Below are 20,947 nucleotides of genomic sequence, written 5' to 3' on the forward strand. Positions count from 1 at the left end.
AGAGACCTTAAGAAGGAGCCTAGGCAGCAAGGTGGTGCTTTAGTGGATAGCACACTGGGCATGGTATCAGACTCATCTTTCAGCCTCAGCCGAACAAGTCACTTAACCCTGATGGCCTCAGTCTCCTTCTCTGTCAAATGAGTTGAGAAAGAAATGACAAATCACACCATTATCTTTGCCAAGAAAACCCCAGAGAGGGTCATGAATTGAAACAATTCAACAAGTAGGTACCTAGGTTTGGCTGACCAGAAACTCAGATTTGATTGCATCTTAATGCAGTTTTCTCCAGGATTGTCCCCAAATCTGCTTCACCACAGAGCTGCCTCTACACAAGGAAAGTAAGCCAGTGTGGCTTATCACCAGAGAGGCATGAGAGGGTGTAATGGGAACTTACCCCTTTGAGGAAAAATTCCATAGATCTCTTCCTCAGTAATTCTTTAGCCATCAGTCTGAATTTAAAGACAAACAAACAACTTTGAAATCTTGAAGAATTTGAATTTTAGTTTGAAAAATGGGTCATTGTATTATTTTTAAAATGGTATTTTCAAAGAGAACCTTTTAAAATCAGTAAATATGAATATTTTCTAATATATATATGTGTGTTTTAAAATATATTTGTGAGCAGCCAGTGAATGGATAAGCCTTTTTAAGTGCTGGGCACAGTCCTGGACGCTGTGAATGCAAAGACAAAAGTAAAACTATACTACTGCCCACAAGGAGTTCACATTCTTGATGGAGGAAACATAGCAAGAAAACAGAACAGACTTTTAAAAATTGATGCAAGGTAGTTTGGGGGTACTAGGACTCTTAGCAGCTGGAGAGACCAGAGAAAGGCTTCTTAAAGATTGCATTCCAAGAGTTGGAGGTGAGGAGATGTTTCAGGTAGGAGCGGCAGGGAGGCACTTGGTGCAAAGGTGTGGAGAGTGGAGATGGAGCCTTGTGTGAGAGGGGGAGTAAAGTAGGTTAGTAAAGGTTGTCCTTGGAAAGGACCAAAGTGATATCACTACGTTAGAGTTTAGTTAGAGTGTGTCCCACTGTGGCTGTGGGTGTATCCAGGGAAAACTAGCATCTCTGGGATGAGGGTTGCTTTCCACCTTTGGTGTCATCTGATCCACTAACTCACCTATGGCTCCAACAAGCTATTGCATGCCCAGCGGCCACACCCCGGCAAATCCTTTCAGCAGGATTTAGCAGACTAAATCAGGTTGAGGGTAACGGAGGGGTCTCTAACCCTGTGGTGAGCTAGGCGGGGTGTCTACCCCAAGCATGTAAAGACTTTCCACGGTGCAAAGGGCGGATGAGAACAATTTATTCTGACGGCCACAGAGGCAGGTGAGGCAGGTGTTGTGGACCGCTTAGAGCTTGAGTAGACATCAAGGATGTCAAGGTGATCCACCATATCTAAGTCGCCTTGACTCTCCTGGGAGACACTGCCAACTTGGTGCAACCCTGCCTCCCTTGAATCCAATTTAGGCACGAACCAAAAGATGCTTTTACCAAAAAACCAAAAGTGGTGGGGGGAGTCAAATAGGAAAGCCTTCTCCGTATTGGCCAGAGGAAAGGTCGGGAGGGCAAGAAGCCAGTGAAAGCCTTCTCCACGTTGGCCAGAGGAGTTCCTGTACACGAATGTAGTAGCAACCCTCCTGAGTCAGCAGGTGGCTTCTGCAAGTTGTTGAGGCCTGCCCTTGATCTTCCACCTGTCATTACCCGGGAGGAGCCTTGCTGCCTTCCCCCAGCTGGTACCTGTCCAGAACACCTTGCCAGGCCATTCATTAGATAAACATTTATTAAGTGCTTACTGTTGTGCTTGTCAGATTAAGGCAGCCCCAGTCGTTCTCCCGCTGCCAGGCTCCTGGGGTGTGCAAGTTGTCTTAGGGAAGGAGATAAAGTACTCTACTGCAGGCCAGGACCTGGGCCTGCTTTAGAAACTGAACTCACTGAAGCCTTCCAACCATTCTGCCGGTGCGTATGAGTGGGTGCTGGGGAAGGTAAGGCCGGGAGCGGCTCACTATTTTGTCCAGACTATCTTGTCCAGGATTGCCCGCTGCTGAGACTAGCTGGAGGCAGAATTTGAACTCGGTCTTCCTGCCTCTACAAACAATGCTCTTTCCACTGTAGCGCCCCCAAGTGGCCACAGCCTTTGGCACCCCCGCTGTGTAGCACCTCTTGGTGGGGAGACTAGGGATTCCAGGGAGGATTCACGTCAAGTCTTTCTCTCAGGTTCAGCAGATCCTTCCTAGCACTTCCCCTCCCAGCCATAGGGTTCGGGTCACCTGGCGGCGGGGCGGGGCGAGGCGGAGGCCCAGAGGTCTTTGCGGCATAAGGCACGGCCGTAGTCATGGCAACGAACAACAACGCGCTTCTTTTTTCGCTCCACCGCCGCGGTTTCTGGCGCGCGTGTGGTGATGTCATTACGCTGGTACGGCGGCAGCGGAGGCGCATGCGCAGGCGCACCGGCCGCCCGCCTCTTCCCCCCCCCCCAGACTCTGAAGTAGGAAGCGGCTTCGGAGCCCCAGGTTTGGGTCGCCGCTTCCGCTGTCCGAACCGAGACCCCGAGGCGGAGGTCCACGGCGGATGGCCGAACGAACGGGCGAAAGCAGGCGCTGAAGGGACACGAAGGGCTGGTCCGGGCCAGGGTGGAGTGGAGCAGCGGCGGCGGCCGGGCCACAACGAGGCGGCTCCTGCCCCTCCCCCCTCCCCTTGCGCAGGTGGGTGCGCGCCCCTATCTTGACCGGCCTTTGGAGCGCGTGCGCCCTTCCTGACTGGCCCAGTGCGCGTGCGCCCTCCTCTTTCTTGGCCCCCGATACGCGTGCGTGCGGCCCCCACGTGTAGCCCAGCCCCTCGCAGTTCTCTCTATCTTTCCTTCCGAGACTGCGCCTCCAAACTTCGGGGTACGGGGTGTCTTCTGTTATCCTCCTCCAGGTTACGGTCTTATAAAAGAGAATAGCCAAATCCCTTAGACTGACAGGACCCCCTCTCTGCTGGTGGTCAGCAGGGTCTTTATGTTGGCTTGTCAGAATGAGAGGATAGAGAAGCCTTTATGCAGCAACCTGGGTGCTGCCACGCACTGGGATGCAGTGAGAGGCACGGGGCAAACCCTGTACGCCAGCGAGGAGCTCCCAGGCTCTCAGAATGAGGTCAATTAGAGATGAACGTCAGGGGGAAGGCGCTGGAATGAAGAGGGGTTGGGTAAAGCTTTCCGTAGAAGGTGGGATTTTAGCTCGGACTTTTTTTGGGGGGTGGGCGGTGGGCGGCGGATGAGGCGAGAGATTACCAGGCAAGGAGCAGAGCCAGTGATAGTGCTCAGAAGTGGGAAATGTATTCTGGGCAAGGTACAGCCAGGGGGCCAGCGTACCACCACAGTTATTACAGTACTAGTCACAGAATGAATTGTAGGGTTATAGATCGAGAGGGGGAGAGAAGGGGGGTTGTGTTCCCTGTCTGAAATTGATGGGGAGACAAGGATAGTCATTGAGTTTCCAGGTTAAAGAACAATTAAATGACCAGAAAACTCAGTCTTTTTGTTCAAATATACTTTTGTTTCTAGTGCACATTCCGTTTTATGTCTCAAACTCCCTCCTTCACCGAGCTCACAACACAATTTCATCTGAGTGGTGAACTAATAATACATGAGTGTGAGTGTATACCTATAAATATGATTTCATTCCTCTAGGGAACCCCTCAACTAAACTACTCAGCAACTTGGAGTCTTCAGGAGTTGTCTGGGAGTACACTAAAGCCAACTTTTTTCCGTTTTAATTAAATAAGAATCTGAATCTGAGTTATAAAGATTTCAGAGGCCAACTTAGATGGGGATTCTTTACAGTAGCAAGTTTTTGTCATCTTTTCCTAAAGTATCTTGCATGTCTCTACTTGTTGTCTTCCTCCATTACAAAGTCAGCCCATGACAGGGTTCACTCGTTTTTGTCTCACTTTTCCCTTTGTATGCAGCCCAGTGCTGGCAAACAGCAGCACCCTGATAAGTGCTTGTTGATAATTAGGACATCCTCTGAAAACCTCCAGAGAAGGGTACAAGGTTAAGAGAGCAGAGTCTCTAGGACTAATATGGAGGTGAGAGTTTAAATATGACATTTAACTTTGTTACCTCCATCTAGCCAGTTTGACATCAATATTTGGATGCTTGTGGGGATGAGGAAAAGCATAAGGTATAAGACCTACTCTCTAGGAACTAATGTTATTGGAGGGGGGAAGGATACCAATTTTAATTCAATAAGTTATTATTTATTAAATATCTACTACATGTAAAATATATTGTGCTCAGTTACAGGAATATTAAGACACATGGGAAAAAGACACTGACTTCCAAGATAGAGGAGGAATATTTTGTTAACACAAGGCTGCTCTTAGAAACTTATCTCAGGAGGCCTAACTGGGCTACCACTTTCTACCTCCATATCCTCCAGAATGTTCATACTTGCTCTCTCTCCTCCTTTTCCCTTGGTAGGAATTTACCATTTTTTTTTTTACCAGGTAGCATTTAACTTTGCTGTTAGGAATTACTTCCTTCTTTGGATCGCCAGATTCCCCATACAGGGCCAGGTTCAGAGGAAATCTTTAATCTGGGCTTGTTGAATTGGAGTATACTGGAAACAGATAAAAAACTTCAAAGGCCAGCTGAGAAGTTGGTATTTTATCCTGGAGCATTGGCCCCTAGATTTCAATAGGAAGATTCTTTTTAATTCCGTGCTCCAGGCGCTGAGGAGACAGTAAGAACAACTACAATAACAAAACCCAGGACTTTTCCTATAAGTACATTCTGTGGGAGGATTTTGGCAGCTATGAATGAACAGAAGCTAAACACTGCTAAGCCTTGGAGACACCCTGCCTTCGAGAAGACTTGGCAGTAATTAGGAAAAGTTCAGCTGAAGGCTGATAGATTCAGGGGGTGCCACTGATGTCTCAGTGGGCCACATCACAGAGCCTCAGGGGCTGTCAGGCTTGGAGATGGGACAGAGGGGTAACACCCGGGGCCTTCTGTGTCTTTGGGAGGACAGAAATAGTGACTCCCTCTCATCTCCTTGATTTAGATGCACTGGAAGCTGACTTCCAGTTTGGAAGTTATGGCAATTGCTTGTGATAAAGCCTGAGCTCTAGTAGCAGTGGGGAGAGTTGCAAGAGCCAAATGCTGGATATATTGGTCAATCAAAAAGTCTTGGCAAATCATTGAATATGGGGACAGAGCAGAGCTGAACATGCTTCTGAGGTGGTGAGCATGGATGGCTGCAGGAGAGGAGCTAGTTCTAAGACGGGGGAACAAGGGGCCTCCTGAGTGTCCAGGGTCAAGTAAGTTTGTCAATGGGTGAAGATCTGCTAAGAAGATGGAGTCAATGTAACAGATATAGAACAGAAATGATAATCCCCAACAACCTCAGGAGGAGCTTCCCTTTGTTCTGTTGTAGATGAGATGATCCAACAGGGCAGCTTAGTCACAAGTAAGTGTTTATAGCATGGGAACCAAGGTATTACTTTGGTTTCTTCAAAATAATAATAGCAACCATTTATAAAGGGCTTTTACAAATATTTCAGCTCACAACAATGCCACAAGGGAGGTGCTGTTATCTCCACTTCACAGTCGAGCAAACTGAAGTAGACAGAGGGTAGGTAACCTCTTTGGAATCACACAGCTAATAAGTGTCTGATCCTAGATTTGAACTCAGATTTTCTTGACTCTAGAGCCAGTGCTTTGTCCACTGGGCAACAAGGTTGCTTCTGAAATGTTACCTGTATACATTAATATGTGATCTGTTCCTTAGGTCTGCTCAGCCCTTGGTAAGATAGCTTATAAATTTAACTCTGGTGCAACTGAAAGAGATTGAAGCTGAACTTGGGATAAGGAAACCTGGGTTCAGTTCCAATCTCAGCTCCTTATAGGTTGTGGTAGCTGCGACCAATCACCCTGTCATCTACAGAGCTGCGATGATAACTGTAATAGTATCTGCTTCTCAAGGTTGTTAGGACCCCAGTGAAAGCACAAGAACTAAGCTTAATATGTTTTCTCTGGGTGCTGCTCTGATTTGCATTATGTGGCTAGGGTTTCTAAACAGTGAGATCCCTATTGGATCTGTTCTCATTCCCTTCAGGAAATCTCTGTGCAACCCCAGCTTGCTAGTGTGTATGTGGAGTCTGTACCAATCCTGGGATCTCAGGTAGGAAACACAGGAATGGCCTTGTGAAGGATCATGGGACACCACAGGACCCACCTGAAGACTATTTATAGAAACTTAGCATTCATGGAGAGTCTTGTTTCTTTAATGTGGCTAATGAGTGGTTTATCTTCTTAAATAGCTTGGTTGTATCTTGGCTGCTTGGAAGTTTGTGGTTATTAAAACCTACAGCTTTGTGGTAGTTGGTTTTTTGTTTTTGTATAGGAATTACTGTTGAATCAGATCTTTCCCCAAAGTTCTTACTGTTGGGTATTTGAATCAAATTGCAGGACATCGGAGGTGTTAGTAAATGTAAGCTCCTTGAGATGGGGATTCTTGCCTGCTTGTATTTGTATCCCTCTTAACTTAGCATAAAGACCTGGGCTCCTGCTCGCTTCTTTCTCTGCCCTCTCCCCTCTTTAAACCCTCTTCCCCTCCACCAATTTTGTACCTTATTGAAATACTTTTTATTCACTCAGTTTTTACTTGTGCACATATGCATTGGGCTACTATGCCTTATCTAAATTGTTGATTGCTATTGTATAAGACTGGATCAATTAGTCTCAGAGCCTCCCTCTTCACTTGGCAGACATTAAACAACATTTGAGTGGTTTGTCATTGGCCTTATGTTCTCTTGTAATTGCAGTTGATATCTTCAACATCAGTTTAGTCTATCCACTTGAGAACTCTCTTGGCTTTTTTCTCTCATCATTATTTTTATTTTCACAGCATTATGGATCCAAGCTTATTAAAAGAACGGGAGCTGTTCAAAAAACGAGCCCTCTCCAATCCATCGGTGGAAAAACGTCCAGCACTTTCTGAGTCATCCTCATCATCTAAGAAGAAGAAAGCCAAACTCGAACAGGGAGGGTCATCGGGCTCAAAACAGAATTCAGGTTAGTAAAAATAAAAGTGACTGCTTTGGGCCTCCTGGGATGTGTGGGGACCTATCTTTCAGAACTAAAATGTGATTGCTGTCACCTCAACTGGAAGCTATTTTCAGGTATGCTCTTAGGCTGGGCTCATTGATGAAGTTATGCAGAAATTATTCTGAACTTTCAGAACAAAGCAGAGATGGTCTCCTGGGGCAATGCAAGTACTCTAAATGGTAGGTTTGGGAGCATGGCTGGTTTTTTGTCCAAGGAGGTCTCAGTGTTAATGCACCCTCAAGGATTCATCACTCTTCTCCTTTTCCCATGGGGTTCCTTTTGATTGCATTGGGCTCAGATTTAACCTTGGAGGACTGATATTTGCTCTCAAAACCAGATGAGAGGAGAGCAGGCCAAAAGAAATGCTCGTAGTCTCCTCTCAGGCATTCTTCCTTTTGCTCACTGCTTTCTCCACCTTATATGCTGCTCACTGGTTCTCCTGGTTGGGGAGGCAGCTTTGATGCTCTTGAGATTGCCCTATGTAAGAGCCTGGGTAGGACCACAGTGTAGAGAGTGCCAATGCTTCTGCTCCCAAGGACCCATGGGGTGGAGGGGGAGATCCCAGGGATGGCCAGATTACTCTAGCTATATCAAATAATGTGACAACCCAGGAACTTGGTGCCACTCTTTCCTCCTGGGCCTAGGCTACTGCTTTCAAAGAAGATGTGTCACCATTACTCCTGCCCTAAGCTTAGGGAGTCCTCCTGCTTCTACTCTGGGGCAATTTCAGACAGAGCTTTTATCTAGCCCAGGAGCTCTTCAGCTGGACTCTGGAAACTGAGTTTTATTGTTTGGATGTCAGCACTTCAGTATTGCTAGCTTCCTGGATAATCCTCCGTATTTTATGGGTTTAAAAACATGATTTAGAAAAAAGGTCCCTAGGTTTCTCCTACCTAACTGTTTTCTTATCCAAGGGGTCCATATCCCCCAGAGGCTTTTCTGCACCCCAGTTCTGGCCCCAGATGCATTGACTCCAGCACTACTTTTCTCTAGCTATTCTACTGCCTGGCTCTAGCTTCCTGCTGCAGGGGCCATTTAAAGCCATGGTCAGGCTTGACCTAGACTAGAGCTTAATTACCAAATCTGGGTTAGTGTTGACCTGGTCGTATAATGACAGTGCCAGGCCCACATGACTCTGCACTTTATGACCCTAGGCTGGTACATTTCTTGGGGAGCACAGCCTTTGGTTTGTCATTTTTATAAAACATTTACTCCTGTTGGTGCCTTTTTTTTTTTTTTAATAGCTTTTTATTTACAAGGTAATATATACATGGGTAATTTTTCAGCATTGACCCTTGCAAAACCTTCTGTTCCAACTTTTCCCCCTCCCCTAGATGGCAGGTAGTCCAATACATGTTAAATATGTTAAAGTATATGTCAAATACAATCTATGTATACATAACCATATAGTTTGCTGCACAAGAAAAATTGGGACTTAGAAATAAGGTAAAAATAACCTGAGAAGGAAATCAAAAATGCAAGCAGACAAAAACAGGAGTGGAAATGCTATGTTGTGGTTCACATTCATTTCCGTAGTTCTTTCATTGGGCGTAGCTGATTTCTCTTCATTATTGAACAAATGGAACTGATTTGGTTCATCTCATTGTTGAAGAGGGCCCCATCCATCAGAACTGATCATCATATAGTTTTGTTGCCATGTACAATGATCTCCTGGTCCTGCTCATTTCACTTAGCATCAGTTCGTGTAAGTCTCTCCAGGCCTTTCTGAAATCATCCTGCTGGTCTTTTCTTACAGAACAATAATATTCCATATACCACACTTTCTATTGTTCTTACAAAACAATAACACTCATATACCACACTTTATTCAGCCATTCTCCAATTGATGGGCATCCACTCAGTTTTCAGTTTCTAGCCACTACAACAAGGGCTGCCACAAACACTTTTGTACATGTGGGTCCCTTTCTTTCCTTTAAGATCTCTTTGTGATATAAGCCCTGTAGAAATACTGCTGGATCAAAGGGTATGCACAGTTTGATATCTGTTGGTGCCTATTGTTTTACCTCATTTTCCCTGCCCAGTCTCCCCATTCTGCCTTTCTAACCTGCAAGGAGATGAAGAATGACAAGCAATGTCAACAGCCGAGTCACTCAGCACCTGGCCAGAGTCTGGCAGTATGAGCAGTAGTCCTCTGTTGGTGATGGAAGGGGCAGGAGCCAGGGGCCAAGCTTGTTAGTTACACTTAGACCCTGGATAGACCTTTCTGCTTGCTCTGTGGGACTCATCCTGGGTGTGGTTTTTTGGTTTCTGGGTTGCTCCCTCTGCATCTGTTCATAGAAGTGCTTTCAAGCTTCTGCAGTTTTTGGAGTGGAGAGAATCAGAGAAGAGCGTGGTTTCCTTTTGTGGTGTTTTTTGGAGGAATGGTTTTGGTGGATTGTTCATCTTCCTTAGCTAGGCTTCTGGGAGCCATTTGTGGCCAAGTAGGGATACACTGCTTTCTCTCCTGTCATTTCTTTTCATTTGTCATAAAATAAGCCAAGCCTTTGGTGTTCCATTTCTCCAAGCTGTAAGGATATTGCCATGATCAGCTGTTTAAGGCCTGTAGGGTATAGGAATCAAGGGAAAAGGTGAGAGTCTCTGATTCATTGCTGTCCTTTCTTAGTATGAGATAACCCATGGATTTCTTTGTGACCCCCATCAAATATGCTGCTGTGAACTTAGAGGCATCTGTGGCCTCTTCTTTCTTCCTTAGGCCTCCTGGGAGTTCAGATCCTCATTTTCATGCTGCAGTTGTACATGTTGCAGCATCTTTTTTACCCCAGTGACTTTTAGGATCCTTAGATAGTTGACTTGTGATTTCCTGAGCTAATAAACATAGCAGTTATTAATTTTTGAAAAAATAGATCATTGTTTTTCCTTTAACTTGAAGTATTCTGGTTTGAGAGTGAGGGGGGGAGGGTTTGTGGGGAAGGAAGAGGATCCTTCTGGGCCTGGAGAATCAGTTGGATCAGTTACTATGTTAGTAAACATATATTATAAGTGGCTGTCTGGAAATTAAAATAGACTTCATCATCCTATTTAAAAGTTGTATTTATCAACAGAAAGAAGAATAATATATAAAACTGACCTATTTTCTTTTTTCTTTTTTTTTTTTTTTTTAATAATTTTTTATTGATAGAACGCATGCCAGGGTAATTTTTTACAGCATTATCCCTTGCATTCATTTCTGTTCCGATTTTTCCCCTCCCTCCCTCCACCCCTTCCCCCAGATGGCAAGAGTCCTTTACATGTTGAATGGGTGGCAGTATATCCTAGATACAATATATGTGTGCAGAACCAAATAGTTTTCTTGTTGCACAGGGAGAATCGAATTCAGAAGGTGTAAATAACCCGGGAGGAAAAACATAAATGCAAGCAGTTTATATTCATTTCCAGTGTTCTTTCTCTGGGTGTAGCTGCTTCTGCCCATCTTTGATCAATTAAGGCTCTCTTTATCAAAGAGGTCCACTTCCATCAGAATACATCCTCAAACAGTATCATTGTTGAGGTATATAATGATCTCCTGGTTCTGCTCATTTCACTCAGCATCAGTTCATGTAAGTCTCGCCAGTCCTCTCTGTATTCATCCTGCTGGTCGTTCCTTACAGAACAATAATATTCCATAACGTTCATATACCACAATTTACTCAACCATTCTCCAATTGATGGACGTCCTTTCATTTTCCAGCTTCTAGCCACTACAAACAGGGCTGCCACAAACATTTTGGCACATACAGGTCCCTTTCCTTTCTTTAGTATCTCTTTGGGGTATAAGCCCAGTAGAAATACTGCTGGATCAAAGGGTATGCACAGCTTGATAACTTTTTGAGCATAGTTCCAAATTGCTCTCCAGAATGGCTGGATGTGTTCACAATTCCACCAACAATGTATCAGTGTCCCTAAAACTGACCTATTTTCATGAACAATTTTTTTAGAAGCGCCTTTTAGAAGGTTTTCCAGGGTTGTTGCCCTGCTAATCTCTACCCTCTCTGAATTCTTTTGCTACATTCTTCTGTGGTTTGTTTTCTCATCTTTCTTTGCTCCATGTTCATTTCTCAGTCATCTGTGGAAAATTAGAAACTTGCCATATTTGTTTTACTATAATACCCCAAGGGCTTAATGCATTCCCATTTGCTCCAACATTTAATATGTAAAAGGTTAAAATGGTGTCTGATTGTCAAGTAGAGAGCAAAAACAGTGTAAAATCATTGAGAAAGAACCTAAAGTATTCCCATACTTTTTTTGTGGTTATTAAATTGTCTTCTCTGCATTATTCTATATTGCCATAAAATAAATCAAAAATTAAGATTTTTGTTGTTGTTGTCTGTCTTCCCCAAAAGGAATGCCAAGAGAAAAGGCTATCTCCACTCAGTCACTAGCTATTGATTAAGCACTTAATATGTCCTGGGCACAGTTCCTCTTCTCAGGGAATTTACATTATATAAGGGGGGAGGGGAACATGTACACATATACATAGCTCCAAAAAAATAGGAGGTCATTTGGTGAGGTTGTGCATCTAAAGAGGCCTCATGTAGAATGGGGCTTTTGAGTTGAGCTTTGAAAGAAATTAGGGATTCTGAGAGTGTTCTGGGTGTAGAACACAGCCTGTACACAAGGCATGGAAGTGTATGAGGAGTGGGCAGGGTGTGGTTTGCTTGATAGATTGTGGGGAATTTTGTTTTATGTGTTTTTTTTTTTTAATATACATTAAATTTTTAAATATACATTTCTTTATAAATCATGTTGGGAGAGAAAAATCAAAACAAAAGGGAAAAACCACAACAGAAAAAAAAGTAACCATACTATGTGTCAATTTATATTCCATTTCCATAGTTCTCTTTCTGAATGCAAATGCATTTTCCATCCAAAGTTTATTGGGATTGCTTTGGATGTTATGGAGAGTTTTGAATAATGAATCTGGAAAGAGAATGGAACCAGATTGTTAAAGATTTCAGATGCAGAGCAGGAAAGCTTGAATTTGTGCCTCGAGGAAAGGGTAGCCTCTTGAAATTCTGAACAAGCTAGTGGCCTAATCTTTGCTTTTGGAAGATCCTAAAGTTTGGCAGCTAATGTGAATTGGAAAGGGGAGACTCTGGAAACGGGGACATCAGTTGGGAAGCTTTCAGAGTTATACTGGGAGCCAGTAATAAGGGCCTGAACTCGCGTGCTTGTCCTGGGAGCACGAAAGAGAGAGGTGGAGGGGGAACAGAATTCACAGATATGAGAGAGTTTTTTGATGGAGAATTGATGAACTCTTCTCAAAATACAGACTCTATAAGAGCACAACATCCCATTGTTCTGGGAAACAGTCTCCCTCCCTCCCCCCCCCAAAAAAAAAAAAAAACAAAAAAACAAACAAACCTCTGTTCCCTTGTATTATTTTATCCAAGGGTGCCTATTTCCTCACTGCTCTGGGCCTTCAGCCCCTGACTTTATGCTGCCCTGGCTTCCTTCAAGGCCCGGCTTAAGTTTCTTCTTGTGCAAGAAGCCTTTCCCAAACTCTTGCCTCTATAATTATCTGTAATTCTTCCTGAATTTTGTTTTTACATAGCTGTCTGCACTTAGTCTCCCATATTAGATTTGAAGTTCCTTAAGGACAAGAACTGTCTTTTGTTTTTCTTTGTACTCTGGGAGCTTAGCACAGTGCCTGGCATGTAAAACTTCTTGACTTGCCAAATGATTCTTGATTTAGTCTATTTTGTTGTTTTAAAGCAAGAATTTTAAAATCTCATTTGTATACAGATCCCTTTGGCTGCAGGCTAGTGAAACTTCTGGAATCCTTCTCAGAATTAGATTTTTAAACGCATGAAATAAACTCCATTGGGCTGCCAAGGAAACCATTTATTATGAAATGTGTATGGTGTTTTAAAAGCAAGTTACCATAGGGTTTTAAAAGCAAGTTCATGGAGGTAGCTAGGTGGTGTAGCAGATAGAGCACCAGCCTATCTGAGTTCAAGATAGAACCTGAGTTCAAATCTGATCTGAGACATTTAACACTTTCTAGCTGTGTGACCCTGGAGAAGTCACTTAACCACAAATGCCTTAGTAAAAAACAACAGCAACAAAAAGCAAGTTCATGAACCCCAGAACTTCTAGCATGCTTATTTCATCATATTAATTTTCTAAGAGAAAATTTATAATAACTGACATTTAAAATTTTTTAAGTTTGCCAAACTCACATCTCGTTTGAGCTTCTCAGCAACCTTGTGAAGTGGCTAATGTAGCTATTAATAATCCCCACTTTACAGATGAGGAAAATGAAACTCCCAAGGGACTAACTAGCAAGAATCAGGGGTAGGATTTGAAGCCAGTTCTTCCTTCTTTAGAGTCCAGGGTCACTTCTATACATGTTGCCTTTCCATAATGAAAGAACAACAACCATCCCTTTTTCCCCCACAAAAAAGAGGAAACTGTCTAACCTGGCACATAATTCTAACCTTGTCATGCAGTTTCCTATGTGATAGCTCTGAACATATGTCCTCATTAATGAATCCTAGTCTTGGCCTGCTGGGATTTCTGGGTTCTGTGGAGGACACCAGGCACCCCCAGCTAACAATCAGGAGAAGCAGCTGCTTTTATGTCTTAATCAGTCTCCTGTGTTTCAAGGGCTGCACTAGATGTCTTACGAAGAACATTGAACTTAAGGTTCCTGCGCCTTGACCTTGCCATACACTTAGCTGGGCGGCTGATTGGGCCAGTCCCCTGATCTATCCAGGTCTCCATTTGCTTTTCTGTAAGAGGAGTATAGTGTTGTACTTCCTTTCCTCACAGGGCAGTACTATGTACACCATATGGTACTCTAGAAATGAGTGTTATCAATTCAATATTTATTAAAATTCCTGCTATGTGTCAGACATTGGGGAATACAAAAAGAAGCCAAAGAAGATCTCTGTCCTTCAGGAGTTTATCATCTGATGGCAGTGATTATATGCAAACAGACATATACAGAGCAAGCTCTCCACTGAATGAATAGGAAGTAATCACTAGAATTTGTAGTATTATCATTAGGTCTGAAAAGGCCAGGTGGAACTGTGGAAAAGCCTGTACTAGAAATCTGCAGGCCGAAGTTCTAGGGTGATTTTTGTCAACATCACCTTATCTTCTTATTTCCTCCTCTATAAAACGAGGGGATTGGTTTATCTTTTCACATCATTGCCCACATCAACAGTCTTGCTCTCCCAAGTCTTCTTGCTTGCCTCCTTCCCTCTCTCCTGCCCCACGACTGTGAGCCATGCTCTTCAGCTTTAATTCCAGTGTGGGAGGATCCTGGGCCGAGAGCTAGAAGAGGCAGCCAAGACCTCATTTTACAGGTGGGGAATGAAATCAGTTTTCCAAAGGCCTTATGGCAGAAGTAGAGTATGAAGTCAGGCTCTTCCTCTTCAGTGCTGGGGCTCTTTTCAATGTGCTTAGCCATACCCATGGTTATTTACAAGAGATATGATGGGTTTTGTGATTGTGTGGGCTTTGTAGAATGTGTCCTGCTGTGCTGGACCCCAATGGTCTTCTATGGGGTAATAGAAGTGGGAAGAGGTTCAAATAGCCAGTATGTGTCTGGTGTTAGATTTGATCTCAGATCTTCCTGACTCCAAGCTCTATTCACTGAGCCAACTAACTGTCACTTCATAATGCTTTTGCTTCATGTGATTTTGAATTTTTAGAGCTTTGAAAAACAATAGAAGACATCTTGGCAGGCTTGTTTTTATACACTGTCATTTTATGGATTTGAAAGGAAGTAGTTTGAATTAATGGAATTAAAAGGTGGTTTGAATTTTTTTTTTAATTGCATCAAAAACCAACTGAATTTAATTCATTTCTTCTTGATTGTAGAAGGATCTTATCTCAGTTAAATTTTTTCAAGTTGGAAATAGAATACATTCCCACTTGTGCCAGTTATTATTTTGGAAGACTTTTAGAAGCTTGTGTCAGGTTGCCCTCTTGATTAAATCATTTGCTGCTGTTTGGATGGTTTGAAAGTGTACACACACATACACACACACACACACACACACACACACACACACACCTTTTCAGAAAGAGAACGAGAAGCAAAGACGGCATCCTTCAATCTAGGGGAGATTGAGCATATTAGGATATAAAGGTGTTTTGCTATATAATCATGCTGATGAAAGGGACAGATTCACAGAAACCTGAGATTTGAGTGAACTAATGTAGAGTGGAGTGAGCAGATTACAGACCAACATTGAATGCCTTGAGGATGTCAATCGGCATAGCTACCAACTATAGTTCTAGGAGACTGACACCAAAACCTGTTTCTCAGGGAAAAGGTACACTCAGGATGCAAAACAAGATATAAGTTTTCAGACATGATCAGTAGATAATTCTCTTTGGCCTTTCTATGTGGATTCTGAAGGTAGGCTTTTAGTTTTTGAAGAGACAGAATTATAGGGGAAAAAAGAGGGATGTAATGTTAACTAAAACATTAAGAAAATACACAGAAGGGAACAGAAAGAAGTTTAGAGGGGGAAGATAAACAGGACAATTTTATGATCACTGTGTTAAATTTATTATGTACTAAAAACAAAAACAAACAACAAAAGCCTATTTAAACTGTAATTATATTATATACTTCAACAGCAATACTATATGATGACCAATTCTGATGGTCCTGGCCATCCTCAGCAATGAGATGAACCAAATCAGTTCCAATGGAGCAGTAATGAACTGAACCAGCTACACCCAGCGAAAGAACTCTGGGAGATGAATGAGAACCATTAATCATTGAATTCCCAATTCCTGTATTTTTGCACACCTGCATTTTTGAGTTCCTTCACAGGCTAATTGTACGATATTTCAGAGTCCGATTCTTTTTGTACAGCAAAATAACGGTTTGATCATGTATACTTATTGTGTATATAATTTATATTTTAATATATTTAACATCTACTGGTCATCCTGCCATCTGGGGGAGGGGGTGGGGGGAAGGAGGGGAAAAATTGGAACAAGAGATTTGGCAATTGTCAATGCTGTAAAGTTACCCATACATATAACCTGTAAATAAAAGGCTATTAAAATAAAATTAAAAAAAAAAAACAAAACACTGTAATGATAGCAATTCAGGATTTCAGATGCAGTCTTTTTTTTTTTTTCCTCCCCCAGTCTGTTCTTTAAAGTACATGCAGATTTTCTTGTTTGTCATGTTCATAGTACAGGGAAAATGACCTGGATCTGGGCTTTATTTTATTTCATTTTTTCCATTTTATTTTTGGTTTTGTTTTGTTTTGATGTTATTGTTGATGCTTGACAAGAATATCAGCAAAAACTTGAAAAACAGTCTGATAGAAATTAAGTTCAGAACAACATCTTCTACCACATCCACTTTAAGCTTTGAGTAAAGAGGTCACATTATTTAGAAAAAAAAATCCATAAAGGATAAAAGGAGATATATTTCATAACCTTGGTAAATCAAGTGAAAAACTGACACAAACATATAAAATCAAGGACTGTATTCAACTAGCTAAATGATCAAAGAATATGAAGTTTTCCAAAGGATTGAAAACTATGAATAATCATGAAGAAATGCTCTAAAATCTAATAATAAGATAAATGAAAAATCAAGTTTTATCTCAGCCCTGGAAATTGTCAAGGAAGACAAAAATGGAAGTGGTTGCCATTGAACACCATGTGGGAGGACTGGGTATATTAATGCATTGTCAGTGAAGCTGAGAACTGGTCTGATTGTTTTGTAAATCAGTTTGGAATTATATGAGAAAAGTAACTGAGCTATCTATGCTTTGACTAAGACATCTTAAGGACAGAAGGAAAAGTTTCATTGTTACCACAGTTAGAAACAAAATGGGTATCCGTTAGTTGGGAAATATTTGAATGTTTATTGGTATAATGAAATATTATTTTATCATAAGACATTAATTTGGAGAATTCAGAGAAGTACAGAATGACTAGTTTGATTCCAAGTGATATATTAGACCCAAGAGAATATGCATTATGGCTGCATAATGTAAATGAAAAGAAATAATATGAAGGTAAAAGTACTCATTGTTCAGTAGGTTTTTATCTACTATGTGCCAGTGCCAAATTCTAGGGATAAAAATGGAAGCATGCTAGGCATTCTTTAATTTCAAGGAATTCACATTCTGATGAAAGAAAACAACATAGTAACAGGAACAGGGAAAGCACTGAAGAAGGATTTAAAAGATGTCTGGGAAGTGTCATGGAGACCTGGGAATCTAGCAAAGATAGGGCCAAAGCTGGACCATCAAAGTCCTATGCTTTCAGTGATAGAGGGAACTTCATCTTGCTTGTCACCGTAGTAACTTTTTATGGTCAGAAAAAGATTTTCATTTTCCCAGCCTATTACTTGATTTTTACCTCTTTGTTGAAGTAAGACGGTTTCCAAAGGAGATTACACTATCCCAAGTAGCTGTTTTCAGAGATCCTTCTAGGGATCTGTGAGTTTTTAGTTCTTCCAAGGTTATATGTATGGATCCTTCTGACCAGCTGTTCAACCCTCGTCTGTGCACCGAAATCATTAGAAGCAGCCGCCATCGTCACTGCTGCTGCTGATTCAATGGTTCCCAAGGCTAGCTCCCCTCTCACTCTAGTGTGACAAACCTTTCCTGCTAACCTTCCAAGTTGTCTTTGCTGTCTGGGTGAGAGGTCTAGAAACTGCATAGTTGCCACTGATTTAGAGGCTCCTGAGGGTTGTTCCTGGTTTGCTGGGGCAGTGCTGGCGTGACCTGCGCTCCCACCCTGGTGCATATAGACCTTTCCTGCTGACCTTCTAAGCAGTCTTTGACTGAAAAATTGTTTCGCCTCACCTTTTTGTGGGTTCTGATGCTCTACAATTTGTTTAGAATCATTATTTAAAGGTATTTGGAAGGGATTTGGGGGAGAGCTCAGGTGAGACCCTGCTTTTACTCAGCCATCTTGACTCTGCCTCAGTAGAGGGAACTTCAGAAGCTGTCCCTTATAGTGTTGCCATGAGATGACAAGACTCACCCAGGATCACATGGGCCCTTTCTCACTGATTCCAGTGGGCTGCCAATGCAGCTTTTTCTGGCATTGAGGCCACTTCTCTGTGTACTCTTCCAGCAGTTTTTTGAGCCTAAGTGGTAAGTAGGCTCACCTCCAAGATGAGGAGGCTGCCTCTGACAGTCTCTGAAGGCCCTTTCCCTTCTTATCTTTGGTTAAGCAGTAATGAGTGGAGGAGCTTCAAGCTGTCCCCAACAAAAATAGGATTTGAGATTGAAACAGTACAATGAAGCCTAAGGGTGGAAAGGCTCTAAAGTGGCTCCATCACAGTGGAACAAAATAGAAGGGCTCTTTAGCTCCTTTCTGGAACATGAGCCTGCAGATGGGACATTGTGCAGAAGTAAAGGGCAGAAAGTGAGGGCTGACCCAGCAACCAGCCATATGAGCCAGTTCATGATGTAGGCTCTGGGCTTAGCACTCCCTCTGGAAGGCCAGAGTGTGTTATGCTTAAATTCTCCTTGGTTTCTTAAAAACTGCCAAATTCACTATAAGTTTTAAATAAAATCCAACACTAATTTTCAAACTCCACAGAGTCTGCTTACATTTAATTTTTAATCTGGGCTCTGAGCTAACAATATCCTTTTAAATAAACAGGTAGATTGGCCTCGCTAATGTGACTAAATACACAAAGCCCAGCCACTGGAGAAATTGTCCCATTTCCAGTTTATAATCTTAAATGACTTTACAGTGATACATCTCCTCTGTTTTTCAATGCTGTCGAGGAGGATTCAGCCTAAGTAAAGCTGATCAGGCAGTCTGGCAATCCCTTTCAAGAGAGTAGAGTAGGGAAGGTTTCTAAAGAGTTTTGCCCCAATAGTGTGGTGTCCTTCTCCCCCCAAAGAAAACCCCAACCCACAACAAAGATAAAAAACATTGATGCAAGGTTCAATGTGTATCCAAACTTTGGTTCTCACTAGGAGTGAAAGTGTTACAAATTGCTGTTTTTAGATATACAGTTTCTCAGAATAACTCTTCATTACTAAAGTGTTCTATAAACATTGACTTATTAAGTTTCATAACACTCCTTTGAGGGTTAGATCATTTAATTGGGTTTGTTTCTACCTTTTAAAAGAAATACAGAAATTGGCAAAAACTTCTGGGAAAGCAAATTCAGATGGACAGTGAAGATAACAAAAATTGTCTTGGGGGGAGGGAGTCTATACAAGACTTTTACTCTTTTTTTTTTTTTTTTTTTGGTCACATTTTATGAAGTTGAATCTGGAATTGAGATTTGTTTTTCTTTTCTATCCTGGTGATATTTATTAATGTATCCATATAATTGGTACCTAATTGTGTGCTCTCCAGTTCTCTCCAGTGGATTTCTATCTTGAAGCAGTATCATTTGAGGGTTGTTGCTAGCCTTACCCTGTTAGAACGTGAATGTGAATTCACTAGTTCCCAGGCTGGGCCAGCTGAGGGTACAAAAGAACTATAGAGGTGACTCAGTAGTGAAACTTTCCAGATCTGACCCAATGCCTGGTAAGAGATCAGTGTATTGATTTCAGATCTATTGTTTTTTTATTGTTGTTTTCTTTTGGCTTGAGATATCTTAAGCTCAAAGCTCTGTTTCATGTTTTGGGGGCCAAGGTCACATGGGTAAAATAAAAACCAAAAATGAAGATAATTGACCTAGAGTGCTTTGTAAATACCCTGAAGATTCAGTGCCTGGAGATAGCAGTGGGAGCCTGCATCTAAGGATCTTTTACTTAGATTTAAATGAAAGCATTCTGGGCTGCCAGATTGGTTAGTTTTCTGCTCCTGCTGTCTCTTGTCCTTCCTCTAGGTTCTGGGCCTTTTCAGGGGCTGTTTCCCATTCCTGCCATCTCATCTTTTGGCTTTCTTGGCTTCCTTTAACACTCATCTCAACTCTGGTCTTCTGCAGGAGGCTTTTCCCTCCTCCCTGCTATTCAGGTCCCTGCTATTCAGGATATATGTGGCTGTTGGAATGTCATATCTCTATTAGACTGTGTGCCCTTTCAGGGAGGAGATCATGTGTTTACCTTTCTTTGCATCCCCAGAACTCAGTATCACCATTGTTTAAAAGAACAAAAAACAAAAAACCAAGTCAGTTTAACAGAGGTTTTCTCCATGCAGATTTAGAAACATCGGGTTATAGGACGAACCTGGAATGTTTTTGGTTTGGTCTTTTTCCTCTGTCAACTACCTGATATTTCTTTTCCTATTCTTTATTTACATGTGTAGATGTGTGCATTCATTTTCCCCAGTCTTCACACACATGCACGTACACACACATTATCTGTCCTAGTAGAATGTGTGTTTCTTGAGGATGATACCTGGCACTTAGTAGTGTCTTAATGAATGCTTGTTGATTAATTGTTTAATTTTACCCATCAGAAGTTTTGAATTTAGTTGCTTGTGTATTTATCAGTTATTACTTGCTGTGTGCATGAGACTGTGTCTTAAGACTGTTTTGGAGACCTTTTTATACCCATAGTAACTCATGTTGTGAGCTTTAGGTTTTATGAATTCCATTATCTACCTTTTCATTTGACCCTATAAAAGTAGATACTATTGTTATCCTTAGTGTGAAAATAAGGAAACTGAAGCTTGTGTACAGGATCAGTGTCTGAGACTGTGTCTGAGACTGGGTTTCCTAATTCCAAGTTTGTCCCCACTGGTTGGTCCCAAGGGACTTTTCCTGCTGGAGGCCATTCAAAATTTGTAGAGTTTTACAGGTCATGCAGTGCTCTCCATGACTAGGGTACTCAAGGGGAAAGGTATGAATGAGAATGCTGTCTTAGAGCAGAGTGTACCTGAGAGAGACCATGACATGAAAAAGTAACTTGACTGGGCCTCCAAAGACCATGGTCCTGGCTCTAGCTG

At 42.1% G+C, this 20,947-nt stretch overlaps 1 protein-coding gene across 2 annotated transcripts in view; it reads left to right on the forward strand.

The window, feature by feature from the left end:
• The first annotated feature begins 512 nt into the window (after nucleotides 1-512).
• The window catches only part of GTF2E2 (general transcription factor IIE subunit 2), a 97,484-nt gene continuing 77,049 nt past the window's right edge, over nucleotides 513-20,947 (forward strand). Inside the window, exons 1-2 of one of the 2 annotated variants that reach the window (XM_051965133.1) lie at nucleotides 513-2,708; nucleotides 6,894-7,060. In XM_051965133.1, the coding sequence (XP_051821093.1) occupies nucleotides 6,898-7,060 (163 nt within the window). In that variant the 5' untranslated portion in view covers nucleotides 513-2,708; nucleotides 6,894-6,897. Of the gene's footprint in view, nucleotides 2,709-2,869; nucleotides 2,892-6,893; nucleotides 7,061-20,947 lie in introns of those variants that run through there. The other variant, XM_051965134.1, reaches the window with a different exon arrangement.

Source organism: Antechinus flavipes, chromosome 6 (genome assembly GCF_016432865.1).
Source record: "Antechinus flavipes isolate AdamAnt ecotype Samford, QLD, Australia chromosome 6, AdamAnt_v2, whole genome shotgun sequence".
NCBI classification, from domain to species: domain Eukaryota; kingdom Metazoa; phylum Chordata; class Mammalia; order Dasyuromorphia; family Dasyuridae; genus Antechinus; species Antechinus flavipes.